Source organism: Phacochoerus africanus, chromosome 15 (genome assembly GCF_016906955.1).
Source record: "Phacochoerus africanus isolate WHEZ1 chromosome 15, ROS_Pafr_v1, whole genome shotgun sequence".
NCBI classification, from domain to species: Eukaryota; Metazoa; Chordata; class Mammalia; order Artiodactyla; family Suidae; genus Phacochoerus; species Phacochoerus africanus.
In genome coordinates this window covers 106,876,504-106,892,688 of record NC_062558.1, presented here as the reverse complement: position 1 = coordinate 106,892,688, position 16,185 = coordinate 106,876,504, and the positions used below count along the sequence as shown (strand labels likewise).

At 41.8% G+C, this 16,185-nt stretch overlaps 1 protein-coding gene and 2 pseudogenes across 1 annotated transcript in view; 1 reads left to right on the top strand and 2 right to left on the bottom strand.

Annotated features, from left to right (window-relative positions):
• Window positions 1-10,616, bottom strand: part of LOC125116555 (cytochrome P450 2C18-like) — a 39,964-nt gene extending 29,348 nt beyond the window's left edge. The window contains exons 1-3 of the mRNA XM_047761872.1: window positions 10,245-10,616; window positions 1,094-1,256; window positions 785-934 (exon numbers count right to left, since the gene is read on the bottom strand). Of these exons, the coding sequence (XP_047617828.1) occupies window positions 785-934; window positions 1,094-1,256; window positions 10,245-10,412 (481 nt within the window). The 5' untranslated portion in view covers window positions 10,413-10,616. The remainder of the gene's footprint in view (window positions 1-784; window positions 935-1,093; window positions 1,257-10,244) is intronic.
• On the top strand, window positions 3,224-4,589 carry LOC125116198 (tyrosine--tRNA ligase, mitochondrial-like; annotated as a pseudogene).
• A 4,248-nt stretch (window positions 10,617-14,864) lies between the features above and the next one.
• LOC125116989 (cytochrome P450 2C18-like) overlaps window positions 14,865-16,185 on the bottom strand; it is a 45,456-nt pseudogene continuing 44,135 nt past the window's right edge.

Sequence of the window (16,185 nt, the reverse complement as noted above, 5' to 3'; positions counted from 1 at the left end):
TGAAATCTAGTTAAATTATTATATAACCTGGTATTTGTGTAATGTTCAGGATTATGCTATTGCATCCATGTCTTAAAAATAAATAAGACAATGCTGTACATAGGGAGCAACATTAAATAACTCAAGCTGATAATTTTAAAATAGCTGTTTACATGGAAATCACAACTGATGAGATCTGCCCTAATCAACACCTAAGCAAGTAAAACCATAGAAAACTATCATTACGAGCCAGAACAGTAGGCAGTGGGTCTCAGAAGAAAGCCTCAGACACGTAAGTGAGGCTGACCAAACAAATAGAGGCCAATTAAGTTAAAGCACATGTCATTTGTTTCACGCTCCATAAGGTCATGATGACAGCATTCCCACCCTGTCCACTTGACAAGTATTCCCTGGTGAAATGTTCTGGAATAGATAACCCACACTTACACTATGGGAAAAACACTGTCCTCTAATACTAAAAAACAACAACAACAACAACAACAAAAAACCACTTAAAACCTTCTTCCTTCATGATATAATGATTGAAAACAAAGAGCTCAAAACAGAATAGGATTAAATGACCTTTTAATCCACACTGTGTGCACCATCATAAGGATACAAACACAAGAAGCACAGATACACAAAAGCTCACTTGGCTCTGTTTCACACACCCCCTCCTCCACACCAGGGCCAAAAACCACAGCCCGTAAGGAAGATGTGGCTGCCCTGAAAAGTCTCCAAGGACATCCCAGGAGGGAGAGAGCAGTGTGTTAAGGTCAGACTTACAGATCACAGCCTCACCCACCATTGGTTTTTCTCAACTCCTCCACAAGGCAGCGGGCTTCCTCTTGAACGCGTTCTTCAATGCTTCTCTTCCCCATCCCAAAATTCCGCAGGGTCATGAGGGAGAAGCGCCGGGTCTCCTTCCATCTCTTTCCATTGCTGAAGATGATTCCTACCAGGAGGGGAAGCAGAAACTAGGAGGGAGGTCCCAGGCAGGGAGGACTGAGCTGACACTTGGCCTCCTCACAGAAGGACCAAGCTCTTGTGGGGGACTCTTCAAAATTTTTCAACCTCCCCACCCCCATTACTAATGCTGAACATGAACACCTACCATGCCCTTTATTAATTCTCTCAGCCACTGGGAAATGGCCCCTTCCAGAAAATTCCTCTCCCCCATCAATTAGGGCTTCTTTCATTGCTTCATAGCCATGCAACACAACAGCAGGCTTCAAGCCAAGATACACAGTGAATACAGGGCCATAGACTTTTGAGAGCTGGGAAATGGAAAGAAAATGCAAATATTAGCAAAAGAAGTCACAATTTCATCTATTTTACTCATCATTAAGATTGCTATCAGCATCGTATTGTTGATGTTTTTATTCCGCCATACATAACTTCAAGCACTTCTGGATCTTTTATAATAAACATGGTGATAATCAACACCCATTCATGATTAAATAAAAAAAAAACTCTGACCAAAGTGGCTAGAGAGGGAACATACCTCAACATAATAAAGCAGAAGACCTAAATATACATTTCTTTTTAAAAAAAGACATACAAATGGCCAACAAGCACAAGAAAAGATGCTCAACATTGCTATTAGAGTAATGCAAATCAAAGCCACTATGAGGTACCCCCTAACAGCAGTCAGAATGGCTATCAACAAAAAGGCTACAAACAATAAATGCTGGAGAGGGTATGGAGGAATGGGGACTCTCCTACACTGTTGATGAGAATGTGAAGTTCTACAGCCACTATACAAAACTGCATAGCGATGCCTTTAAAAACTAAAAATAGAACTACCATATGATCTGGCCATTCCACTCCAGGGCACATATCCAGAAAAAAACAAAATCTGTAATTAAAAAAATACCTGCACCCCAGCGTTAGTAGCAGCAGTGCAATAGCCAAGACATGGAAGCAACCCAAGTGTCCATCAATAGACAACTGGCTTAGGCATATTATTATAGAAAAGCAAGTCAAAACTACAGTGAGGTACCACCTCACACTGGTCAGAATGGTCATCAATAAAAAGTCTACAGGGAGTTCCCTGGTGGTCTAGCAGTTAAGGATCTGGCATTGTCACTGCTGTGGCCTGGGTCACTTCTATAGCACGGGTTCAATCCCTGACTCAGGAATTCATGTATGCTGTGGCACAGCCAAAAAAATAAAAAAGCCTTCAAGTAACAAACACTGGAGTGAGGGTGTGGAAAAGAGAACCCTCTGCACTGTTGGAGGGAATGTAAATTGGTGCATCTGCTATAGAAAACTGTATGGAGATTCCTCAAAAACATAAAAATAGAGGTGCCATGATATGATATGATACAGCAGACCCATTCCTAGGCATATATCAGGAGAAAACTCTCAGGTGAAAAGATATGGAGTTCCTGTTGGGGTTCAGCGGGTTAAGAACCTGATATAGTATCCATTTGGATGTGGATTTGATACCTCACTCAGTGGGTGAAGGATGTGGCATTGCCACAAACTGCAGCACAGGCGACAGATGCAGCTCAGATTTGGCATTGTTGTGGCTGTGGCACAGGCTGGCAACTGAAGCTCCAATTCAGCCCCTAATCCAGGAACCTCCATATGCCACAGGTGTGGGCTTTAAAAAAAAAATACATGCATTTCTATGTTTACAGCAGTGCTATTTACAATAAACAAGACATGGAAACAACCCAAATGTCCATCAACAAATGAGTGAATGAAGAAGACGTGGGACATGTGTACAATGGCATATTAACCAGAAATAAAAAGAATGAAATAATGCCCTTTGCAGCAACGTGGATGGACCTAGAGATTATCATACCAAGTAAATTAGAGAGAGAAAGACAAATAACGTATAATATCACTTATAAGTGGAATCTAAAATATGACACAAATGAAAATTAAATTAAAAAGAGTTCTCTTGTGGTACAATGGGTTAAGGATCCAGCGTTGTCACTGCAGCAGCTTGAGTCGCTGCTGAGGTACAGTTCCATCCCTGGCCTGGAAACTTCCCCAAGCAGTGTGCAGAGCCAAAAGCAAACAGACAAACGAACAAACAAACAAAAAACAGGAAGAAGAAAAGAAAAAGAAACAGACTCAGAAAAAATTTATCCTTACCAAAGTGGGGAGGGGGGACAAATTAGAGGTATGGGGTTAACAGATGCAAACCACTACATGTAAAAGGTAAGCAACAAGGATTTACTTCATAGCACAGATACTTATATTCACTATCTTGTAACAGACTTCCACTGAGATGCTGGCACCCACACTGGAGTGCATTTCCCTGTGTGGTGGTTTGCTATCCCACGCGGGTCAAGACTCTACCCCGCTCCACCGTTCAGGGGTTGCTGGCAGTGCAGGCCACTTGGGGTCTGCTCAAGGAGTTCTTCCCCCAAGAGGGGTGCCAAGACAGAGCACCCAGGGCTCTCTGACCAGGGTGTGGCGGGCTATATTCCCCAGAGGCTTTGACACCATCTCGCTTCACACAATCGACCAGCTGGCGCCCTTGGCCCTGTTTCCCTTCCAAGAGCAAACCACAAGGTCATCATGCTAGTGGGAGGTGCCACTGTGCCTTTGGAGGAAGAGAGCATCAGTACCACCCAGCATGCATGGGGGAGGGCTCTGCATGCAGAGGGCATGCAAAGCAAGGCACAGGCCTGCGCCTAGGGCTCCAGACCCTGGCGGGTAGGTGCTGGGAGCTCTTCACTTAACAGATGTACCTGGGGTAGCTTCAAGGTGCTGGACCTTTTGGCCTAGTACCAGAAGCAGCACCTGGGGGGCTTGCTAGCAGTGGTGGGCGGCCACTTCCTCATGGGCTCACTGCTGAGGTGCAGAGTGGGACGACTCAACTTAAGACCCAGGAGGAATGAGTTTGGCCAAGTTTTTATACCATCATATGCTCCAAGCCTATGATGTCTGTTACATTTTCCAGGGTTATGGATGCCAGGCCCAACTGGGTGGATCTGATCACCTGGGTAATATCATGTCTGGATCCGAGTTCATCCACAAGTTGACAGGAGAAGACAGTTTTAGACTCTCTCTCTACCTCTGATTACGAATACAACTGAAGCAATACTGGGAACGTCAGCTGTTACTACTGTTTGGCTACACAGAGATAAGACATCCTCATTTGACTTGTATCCGTGTTTTGAGACAGCAGGATAATTTGGTAGAAAGGTACCTGAAGCTCTTCACTTTTCTGCCACTTCCAGAAGTTGGCCGTAATGCAGTTGCATGTCAAAGAGCCAGAAAAGCAGGGCCCTCAGAAAGGACTTGGCTACAGAAGTAACAAAGCTTGTTCATGGACAAGAAGGACTGGACTCAGCTAAAACATCTACATGAGCCCTTTATCATAGCAGCACAGATGCCCTGGAGCTCATGTCGGATCAAGAGTTAACAGAGTTGTTGAAATAAGCTTCATTTTCTGAATTAGCTCTTGACCCTGGAACAAGCTTCCTAGATGCATGCAGCAAAGCAAATGCCATTCCCCAGGGTGTCAATTGATGACAGAAGGCAAAGTCAGGATAAATCAGAGACAAGTAACAAATCCTCAGAGTGTTTTAGTTATTGGACAACATATTCTTAAGAATGGACTTAAAAGAGGAACAAGGAGTTTCTAAAATGGCTTCAGCTTGGTTGAAAAGTCCTTCTGGTGGCTCAGACTTAACATCATTTGTTTTCAAGACATATGAAATTATATATTTGCTTATGCAAATCAAACAGCAGAGGATGGAATATACTCTAGGCCTCACAGCATGAGTAATTTCATTATTTATATAGGCTGCTTATGTTTGTGTAATAGCGGGATATTTTATTTCCTGATACTTAAACAACAAGGACTGTCATAGGAAAGCATGATTTCCAGGGTAAATCTCTTTCAATAATTAGTCTTCATGAAAAACTAAGTGTTGTCTTTGCTATCCTGCCTTTCTTGCTCTTTAGTAAATGAGGAGGAACAATGAAAAAGAGGTAGTCTAAGAAATTGGGGGTACTTTTATAACAGGTGTATATCTCACTGGATATATTGGAGACATTTCTCCAAGGAAGATATACAGATGACCAACGAGCACTAGAAACAATGCTCCATATCCCTGATTGTTAGAGGAATGCAAATCAAAACTACCATGAGATATCACTTCACACCAGTCAGAATGGCCATCATTCATAAGTCCACAAATAATGAGTGCTGGAAGGGGTGTAGAGAAAAGGGAACCCTCCTGCACTGTTGGTGGGAATGTAAGCTGGTACAGCCACTATGGAGACCAGTATGGAGGTACGTTAGAAATCTATACATAGAACTACCATATGACCCAGCAATCCCACTCTTGGGCATCTATCTGGACAAAACTCTGCTTAAAAGAGACACATGCACCCGCATGTTCATTGCAGCTCTATTCACAATAGCCAAGAGCTGGTAACAACCCAAATGTCCATTGACAGATGGTTGGAATACTACTCAGCCATAAAAAGGAACGACATGATGCCATTTGCATCAACATAGATGGAACTAGAGACTCTCACACTGAGTGAATTCAGTCAGAAAGAGAAAGACAAATACCATATGATATCACACATATCTGGTATCTAATATCCAGCACAAATGGACCTTTCCACAGAAAAGAAAATCATGGACTTGGAGAATAGACTTGTGGTTGCTGGTGGGGGGGGGAGAGGGAGAAAGGATTGGGAGCTTGGGGTGAACAGATGCAAACTATTGCTCATGGAATGGATTTACAATGAGATCCTGCTTTGTAGCTCTGAGAACTGTCTAGATACTTATTACAGAGCACGACAATGGGAGGAAAAGTTATGTATTCATATATGTGTAACTGGGTCCCCATGCTGTACCGTGGGAAAAAAATTGTGTTTGGGGAAATAAAAATAAAAAATTAATAAAATTTTTTTTAAAGGATTAGAAAATGAAATTTGGGGTGCCCTTATAACAGCTGTTTATCTCACTGGGTTTTTGCTGTTTGTTTATGAAAGTAATACAGATCTCCTTTAAAAAGGAGAAAAGTTAAAAGAAGCCATAGTTGGCATTAGAAATTACAGGAGAAATAGTTTCTTTTCAAAAAAAGAAGAAAAACGACTAAGTTGACCTGACAGTTCAGAAAGTTTCTAATTCAGTTTTCCAGTCCCTTGCCTTTGTTTCTGAATAATTAAAAGTACTCACAGCCCTGTTTTTTTCATAGTAAAAAATGTAGCAGTGTTTTATAAATTTATGAGCTTTCAGTTTTGTGTGAAATTATGTCCCCAAGCAGATTGCAACTTGAGATAACCTGAAAAGTTAAGGAACCAACGAGATAAAATAGAAGATAATCATAGGAGAGTATCAAAAGATAAAAGGACTAAAAAATTTCAGGTCAAATTTAAAGGATTTAGAATCAAGACTTAGTTGGAAGTTCTCATTTTGGCACATTGGAAACGAATCCCACTAGGATCCATGAGGATGCGGGTTTGATCCCCAGCCTTGCTCAGTGGGTGGGTGATCTGGCATTTCTGTGAGCTGTGGTGAACGTCGCAGATGCACCTCAGATCCTGAGTTGTGGCTGTGGTGTAGGCCACAGCTGTAGCTCCAGTTTGAACCCTACCCTAAGAACTTCCACACGCTACTGTGGGTGAGGCCCTTGAAAAAAAAAAAAGGATTTAGTAAATAAAGCTCTATATTCATTAGGCAAGTTGTTCCTCCAGAACTGTTTCCAACATCTGAAAAATCGATATAATAACACCCGTCTTTTCCCTGAGAATCATGTGAAACACAAACACACACATAAAATGGTTTACAGTGAGGTCTGTTCTAGAAAGTCTGACAGGCAGCAAAGCATGACTTTAAATTCCGATTCTAGCCCTGAGCTGTGGTGTAGGTCACAGATAGGGCTGGGTTCTTGTGTTGGTGGTGCTGTGGGGTAGGCTGGCAGCTACACCTCTGATGCGACCCCTGGAAACTTCCATATGCGAGTAAAGTTAGGAAGAATTTATTTGCTGACACACTGTAATATCACTTCATATCGGCAACTTCATTTACATAGTAAGAACATACAGGTGCCCATTATAACGTCAGAGATCATCTCTACATTTCAGAGCTTCACTCAGTTTGAGGACCAACAAAAGGTTTTGTCTTTCCATACCTCTCTTGTCTCTGTTTTTCTTGGCACAAAGGTTTGTGGTACTAGCAAGTGCATTGCCATATCAGGTAACATTTTCAGTTTGAAATGTGTTTGATACACTGGAGAAAGGTGCATTCATTATATGTTTTCTCTTTTCCCCTTACAAATTCAAAAAGCTGGAATAGAATAGCGGTTATATGATCTATCTGAAATAAGTAAGTCATGGATGGCTGTAAATTCAAAAACCTGATATTTGATGATGGCAGAGTGATTGTTTTTTATTTTATTTTTTGTCTTTTTGTCTTTTTAGGGCCAAACCCAAGGCATGGGGAGGTTCCCAGGCCAGGGGTGTAATCAGACCTGTAGCCACCGGCCTATGACACAGCCACAATAATGCCAGCCCTGAGCCAAGTCTGTGACCTACACCACAGCTCACGGCAATGCCGGATCCTTAACCCACTGAGCGAGGTCAGAGATCGAAGCTGCAACCTCATGGTTCCTAGTCAGATTTGTTTCTGCTGTGCGATGATGAGAACTCCAGCACAGTGATTTTAAAGTGTGCTAACAAACATTTTGGTAGCACGTATTCTTTCATTGGTTTAGTTAACTTTATGGCTGTATCTGGGGCACATGGAAGTTCCCAGGCCAGGGAATGAATCCAAGCCACAGCTGCTACCTATGCCTCAGCTGAGGATCCTTAACCGCCCACACCAAGCCAGGGGTCAAACCCAAACCTCTGCAGTGACCAGAGTGCCTGCTGCTGGGTTCTTAACTCACTCTGCCACAGCAGGAACTCCAGGAAGCATGTATTCTATGAAGATGATACTGCGAACAGATTCAAAGTAGTACCATATTATATCGGACTGAATCTGTTTATGTTTTGGGGTGTTTTGTTTTGTTGTCTTTTTGTCTTTTAGGGCCGCACTGGTAGCGTATGGAGGTTCCCAAGCTAGTGGTCAAATCAGAGCCATAGCCACTGGCCTATGCCACAGCCACAGCAATGCCAGATCCAAGCCATGTCTACAACCTACACCGCAGCTCATGGCAATGTTGGATCCTTAACACAGTGAGCAAGGTCAGAGATCAAACCCTCATCCTCATGGATTCTAGTCAGTTTCACTACCACTGAGCCATGATGGGAACTCCTGAATCTGTATATGTTGAGATTAGGTGCTGAACATATTGTTTCTTAGTAAATAAGTACCAGTAGCTAAATACAAAAGACACAGCCATATTGTTCCTGCCAATGGCCCTTCACACATGACATTATTTTAAATTTTTTGGTATCTTCAACATATTTCTCTTAAAACTTGTAATTTGTATTAAGAACTACCTGTGGAATTTCAGAAAAATATCTATATCTTCTAAACCTTTCTCTCAACCCCCTGAAGGCCTTTAGGAGTATGTGTGTGTATACAGATATTTGTCTTTAAATAATAAGCCTTCACCCTGTTTTATTTAAAAATACCTTGTAATAATCTATAATGGACTATAATCTGCTCTGGAAATAACTGAATCACTATGCTGTGCACCTGAAATTAAGGCAATATTGTAAATCAACTATACTTCAATAAAAGATTTTTAAAAGATACATATGATGGTGATTAGTAATAACCTCTGAGGTCCCAGGCCATGGCCTGGGCAATTGGTACTCAGATTATTACTAATCATCATATCACTACTTTGAGCTAAGTTTCTTTACTCTGGCTTATGGGTAAAGAGATTGAGGTTCAAAGAATTTCCTATTTATTTCCAGTGTCTCACAGGTAATAAATAGAAGAACCAAGTTTCAACACTGTGTCCTTGACCTCTGATGCTTGAGCAATTTATCTGTTCCCATGACTACCTTGGATACTGACTCTTTCAGGACCACTCGAAAGCTCATCCCACAGGGATTCTGACTCAGTAATGATAAGAGCTAGAAAACTATATTTTTAAAAACCACCCCAGTTGATTCACATGCCCTGCCCAGTTTGAGATCCGCTGGTCTTACTAAAACATAATGCAAGCATCACAGAGGCAGTGCCAGGTCACGCAGCAGCTCATGGAAGGACAATTTCTTGCATTCTTGGCCACACACAGTAGCTTTGTGCAGAATCCAAAAGGATTTTGTTACCATCCAGCTAGCCCTGACTGATTACTTTTTTCTTTCATTTGCTCATACTTGTCCTGATCCCATGATCTTTCCTTAACATCAGGCAAAAAATGCCTCCTCACAGAAGTCCAATTTTCATGTCTGTTTGGAACAAAACACACAGTTTATAGGGTAGATGACTTCTTGAATGAAATCTCTAATCACAAAACACTTCCCTTGCCATTTACCTTCAGCCAATGGTGATGAAAGAAAGAAGGGAAGGAACACCTGTCTTTTATCACATTATAATTTTGATGCTACCATACAAAGACCTGGAGTTCCCATTGTGGCTCAGCGGGTTACAAAGCCAACTAGTGTCCATAAGAATGCTGGTTCAATCCCTGGCCTCACTCAGTGGGTTTAGGATCCGGTGTTTCTGTGAGCTACTGAGGATTTTGCAGACCTGGCTCAGATCCCACATTGCTGTGGCTGTGGTGTAGGCCAGCAGCTGCAGTTCCTATTCGACCTCTAGCCTGGGAGCTTCTATATCATATGCCACAGGTCCAGCCCCAAAATGAAAAAAAAAAAAAAAAAAAAGAGGGAAGAAACATTCATCTTTTCTCATGTTACTTATTATTTTGATTCTCCCATGTTATTCTACTATTCTTGATAATAGCAGACCAAAATTTGTTCTGCCACAGGGAGCTTTGTTTTAAAATGACACATTTCAGGAGTTCCCATCATGGCACAGTGGAAATAAATCCAACTACAAACCATGGGGTTTCGGGTTCGATCCCTGGCCTTGTTCAGTGTGTTAAGGATCTGGCATTGCCATGAGCTGTGTTGTAGGTCATGGATGCAGCTCGGATCTGTTGTTGCTGTGGCTGTGGTGTAGGCCAGCGGCTACAACTCCGATTAGACCCCTAGCCTGGGAACCTCCATGTGCCACTGGTGCAGCCCTAAAAATACAAAAACAAACAAAAAAGACTTAGTTTAACATAACTTATTTTAATATATTTTAATAAATATATTTTATTTAAAAGTAGTTGTCGACTTACCTTTTGCAATCCAAAAGGGATGTAAAACATACTTACGTTGCTTAAGGATTTGCTGAAGTTCTTAACATCTAACTGTAGGATATTTCCAAGAATTGAGAGAGGAGTTGGGCCAGGTGGGAGCCTCCCCTTCCCAGAGTTCTGTTTCCAGAGTGAGAGGAGAAGCAGACAGGAGAGACAGAGCGCCAGGACCACAGCCCCATCCATGATGCCCTCTCTTCTTACTTAGACAACTGGGAGCCTGAAATCTAAAGCTTTTTTATAACAGTCCCTGTTAATAACTTGTGACTCTCTGACTCAAAAAGTGAACAATTAGCTAGGTCTACTTTAATCTCTTTTGAAGGGACCTTGGCCCTGTGATGAAGATTAAACTGTGGTGTTCTTTGCTCTTGCCCTTGTTCCAGTGCCCTATCAGAAACATTCTGTTTTAACAGGTCTGGGGTAGAGCCCAGGTAAACACCCTGGGTGATTGAAAATGAGTGAAATAAATTGCTCAACATTCTGGATTCTCGGATTAACAACCAGTTGAGAATTTATGACTTTGATGGCAATCCTTCTATATTAAAAAATGCTTAGCTTTAATGCTTTATCAAACATTAATATACTTTGTCCTTGAAAATAAAAGCCTTTTAAAGTATTTTAGCATAATATACTAACATATAGCTTCCTAAACATAAACTAGGTAATATAATTCATACATCTTGAAAGTTCAAACATGTATCAAGTAATGAACTAAATTGATACATGGTTTTAAACATTAAACTCTCCTCCTCCCCTCAAGACAAAAGCTGGAAGAAATGTTTAATTTTTACCTTTCCTATAGGGAAATTCAGAAAGAACAGGAGATGTACCCAGTGTCATATAGCTCAGAAGTGACAAAACAGGGATTTGAACTAATATCTTCTAAGGTCCATTGTGGTCTACCATGGCTTGCACCACTACTGTCTCAAGATCAATTTTAGGAAAACAGAACCACCTCCCCCAAATATTAGCTTCTCTGAATACACACCCTGCTGAATGTCCTCAGACTAACAAGGTTCACACTAAATAGATGCTCCTTACTTGACTCCAAGGCTGAAAGAGTGGTGGATTTTCAAGAGAAGACATAAAAGAGGTGAAACTTGCTCAGGTAACAATGTGAAGAGCCCATCTCAGAGAATGTAGGGGGAAGGGCTTGAGAACCCATCACTTCCCCCAGGTCCCAGCTATTTCCAGATCCTGCTGTTTCTGTTGCTTTCTTTGACCTGTCATCATCAGAAATAATGAAATGAAGGAGGCCCAGGAAGAGGGGAGATTTCAGACAGAACAGCAAGTGTGGATTCAGTGGAGTATGGGAGGCAGGGACTTCATTGAACAGACTCGTAGACTAGAACCATCATAACCTGGAAACCTAAACAGGAAACAACATTTAGGAGTTCCCTGGTGGTCTAGGGGTTGAGGATCTGGCATTGTCACTTCTCCCGTGTGGGTCATTGCTGTGGTGCGGGTTTGATCCCTGGGCCGAGAACTTCCACATGCTGTGGGCATGATGATTAAAAAGAAAGGAAACAACATTTAGTGTCATGAGGATCTAAATGTCATTGGAATGTCACTGATACATTGTTAGATCACTAATAGTAATCTTGTACAAAGACATCTTCTGTAAAGATATTATCATATTTGGTTTTTCTGTTGATGAACAGTGTTATATAAGTTACAGATGTACATTATGGTGCTTCACAATTTTAAAAGGTTATAGACCATTTATAGTTATTATAAAATATTGGTTATATTGCCTATGTTATACAGTATATCCTTGTAGCTTATTCTCCACATAATAGTTTATACCTCTTAATCTCCTACTACTAATCTCCTACTACTAGTTTGTTCTGTATAACTGTGAGTCTGTTTCTCTTTTGTTATGGTAACTAGTACAGGAGCATGTGCTTTTCCAGGAAGGTTTTTTTTGTTTTGTTTTGTTTTGTTTTTATATAATAACTTTCTAAAAATTATAGCCAGGTTACACTATTCTCTCTGTTTTCTACTCTATCCCATGGTGACCCAGTTACACATAAGCATAGATCCTTTTTTCTCACATTAACATGCTCCATCATAAGTGACTAGACAGAGTTCCCAGTGCTATACAATAGGATCTCATTGCTTATCCATTCCAAAAGCAATAGTCTGCACCTATTAACCCCAAGTTCCCAACCCATCCCACCTCCTCCCCCTTGGCAACCACAAGTCTACTCTCCAAGTCTATGAATTTCTTTTGCGTGGAAAGGTTCATTTGTGCCATATACTAGATTCCGGATATATGTGATATCATATGGCATTTGTCTTTCTCTTTCTGACTTACTTCACTTACTATGAGAATCTCCAGTTCCATCCATGTTGCTGCAAATGGCATTATTTTATTATATTTTATGGCAGAGTAGGATTCCATTGTGTATATATACCACATCTTCCGAATCCAATCATCTGTCAATGGACATTTGGGTTGATTCCTTGTCTTGGCTATTGTGAATAGAGCTGCAGTGAATATGCCGGTGCATGTGTCTTTTTCAAGGAAAGTTTTGTCCAGAATTATATGCCCAAGTGTGGGATTGCTGGGTTGTATGGTAGATCTACATATAGTTTTCTAAGGTACCTCCATACTGGTTTCCACAGTGTTTGTACAAGCTTGCATTCCCACCAAGAGTGCAGGAGGGTTCCCTTTTCTCCACACCCCACCTAGCATTTGGTATTTGTGGACTTATTAATGTTGGCCAATCTGACTGGTGTGAGGTGGTACCTCATGGTAGTTTTGACTTGCATTTCTCTAATAATCAGTGATGTGGAGCATTTTTTCCTGGGCTTGTTGGTCATCCGTATATCTTCTTTGGAGCAATGGCTGTTCAAGTCTTTTGCCCATTTTCCAATTGACTAAGGTTTTAAGCTGTGCTTGAGGGAAGCTTCCTCAGCGTCCACTGGACATCCTCAGGGAGAAGAAAAATAGCCACTCTATAAGCAGTTCTTATATTTTCATATCAAGCATTCTGATTTTTAGCACTCTAAAACACTTTATGCTAAATCTTCTCATTTTTTATTGCTTAGCCTTATTTGTACTTCCTTTTCAATTTTAACTTTTTTTTGTCTTATTAGGGACGCACCCATGACATATGGAGGTTCCCAGGCTAGGTGTCTAATCAGAGCTACAGCCACCGGCCTCCACCACAGCCACAGCAATGCCAGATCTGAGCCACCTCTGTGACCTACACCACAGCTCATGTCCACTCTGTATCTTTGACCTTTTGAGTGAGGCCAGGGATCGGTTCCTAGTTGGATTTGTTTCTGCTGTGCCATGATGGGAACTCCTCAATTGTAACTTTTTAAGGTGTATTATTAATGTTTGATTCATTTTCACATGCTTTTCCTCAGTGTTCTTAAGTATTAAATGGTGTGAATTTTCTTCATCAAACAATAATACATCTCTTCTATGTAATTTTGCAATATCCATTTTTAGTATTTGAAAAGTTTTGTGCAATTTTTTTTGCCTCGTCTGAGGCATGTGGAAGTTCCCAGGCCAGAGATCCAACTCCAGCCACAGCTGTAACCAGAGCCACAGCAGTGACAATATCAGATCCTTAACCTACTAAGCCATGAGGGAACTCTGTAGTATTCTTTGTTTGAAAGATTCTAAAAGATTATTTTGAGAGTTGTGAAATTTCCAAGCAGTTGTTTTATTTACTTCACACTGTTTTTAATTATCCTGAAATGGGAAACAGGAAATAATCTCCATTACACTATTTAATTTTTGTGAAGGTTGAGGAATTTTTTTTTGTCTTTTTGTCTTTTTTTCTTTAGGACCACACTTGTTTTTTTGAAAGGTTAAGGATCTTTTATAGTCCAAAATGGTGAATTAATGCTACATTGTCATCTATTAATAATATTTGTTCAACATTTCGAATTATATCAGCCAGAGTTTTAACTGCTTGATGAGTTAGAACATGAGGTGTGAATCTCCAGGGATGGCAAATGTTCACTTTCTCCTTCCTTCCTTCCTTCATTTGAATTCTCATTCATTTATTCCCCTCACAAACATGCGTGGAGCACTAGGCCCCTGATCCCAGTCGGGCCCTGCCCTGGGCACTGATGTAGGGGCAAGTGAGTATGGTAGTGAAAGGAAGGGGCATGACCCCACATGGGCAGTTGGGGGGAAGACCTTTCCAGGCTGAGAGTACAGAATGCCTAGAGGATTGGATGGGCTGTCTGGGGCCACAGAGAGAGGAGTTGAAGTAGAGGAAAGAAAATGCCAACTCATGGTGTGTGAGTTTTTTCTCCCTTTGGTGTTGCTCACTCAACTCTCTGCATGCATGGTCTGCCCCAGTTATCTGTCACAGGAGTGATGCTGGGCAGAACCTAGCTCAATTTCCCCACAGTGTGGTGTGGTCCAGCTGGTCAAGGCAAGAGGCCCCTGTCCATCCTCTGTATCAAAAGCCACTATAGAGGACCTATGTCATGGCAAGGAGGTATACTTGTAGCAACTGCTCCAGGTTCTGAAGACTTTCCTGGCAGAATCCACTGACAGTGAGACATCTGGTCTAGCTATCCCTAGATATTAATGGGAGTTGGTAGAGTGTGTTGTGATTGTTCAGATGTTCACAGCTCACTTAATTTTAGGCAGAATTTTTCAGGCAGTCAAAGAGAGACTTTCTCTACAGGGAGACAAGGACTCTGCCAGTAACAGTTTAACACGAGCTGTAGCAAAACGTAGCCCTCTTGTCCAGTTTTGTCCTGTGAGGGAAGAAGATACAAACGCAGAAGGGTCCAGGTGTCCTGGATATGATCAGCCATGTGGTAAGGAACATCATAAGCACCGTGGTAAAACACGGGGGGAAAGAAACCCCTCAGTATTCAGACCAGGAGCAGTTCATCTCTGTTCCTTAAAAAAAAAAAAAAAAAAAATTCTAGCCTTTCGGTGATGAAACCATCCTATTGAAAATGTGAAAGAACCTAAAGCCCAGTTAAAACTACTGTGGGTGATTGAAAACAGGCGTAGGGCATTCTCTGTGAGCTCTAGGGCCCAAGTGTAGAGTCTAGTCATGTCTCTGCAGGATGCTGGAGGAAGTGGACACAGGTGATAACCTGGAATCGGAGGATGGAGAGAATGTTGACCACCCAGCAGAAGGATCCAGGAGGACCTAGATGGATGCTCCAAAGTCAAATGCACATTCAAACACTCAGAGTAGCAAGAACAATTCATCCTACACAAACACAGCTAAAGGAGAGATGAAAAAGCCCACCAGACAGGTCATCAGGAAGATGTCCAGACCAAAGAAGCCTCAATCAAATGGTCATATCGACATCCTGAGATGGGAAGAAATGAAATGACTGCGTTGTTGAGCTTTAGCAACAGAAACAAGAATGTCTCAGAATTATCTGTCATGGAGGATCATGACTTGGCAGCAAGAGATGAGAAGTTCTGAAGCATATGACCTGATGAACCATGAAAGAAATGAGCTCAGGACCTATTGAAAACAATTCAAAGATCTCCAAGAAAAGTGGGCAAGAAAACTTTCTTCTTCCCAGAGGCAGAATATATATCTGTGGAACGGAAATTTCCTGAGAGTTTGGGAGGGGACTGAATGTAAGTTCATCTTCTACAGAGAAGAGGATGGGGATCTGAGACAAAGAGAAACCCTGTGATTAAACTTGAGCTTCTAGAAGTGGCTCCTCAGACATCTGATGCTCCCCAAGGAGCATTTGGCAGGGACCATTTGCTCCCCAGTCCCTGTGCATGGGCTTCCCTCTCCTCAGACCCTTGAGTGCCAGACGGACCTCCCCCTGTGTCTCCATTCCCCTACCCATGTTCCTGGGAGTCTAAGGGTGCAGCTCCTGGCAGGAGGATATTCCCCACAACTCCTGGAAGCCTGAGTACACCCCTCTGAATCAGATCCCACCAAAGGGTTTTGTCCATCATTTTGTCCATCATGGCCTGGCTTTTTTCCCTAGACACCTC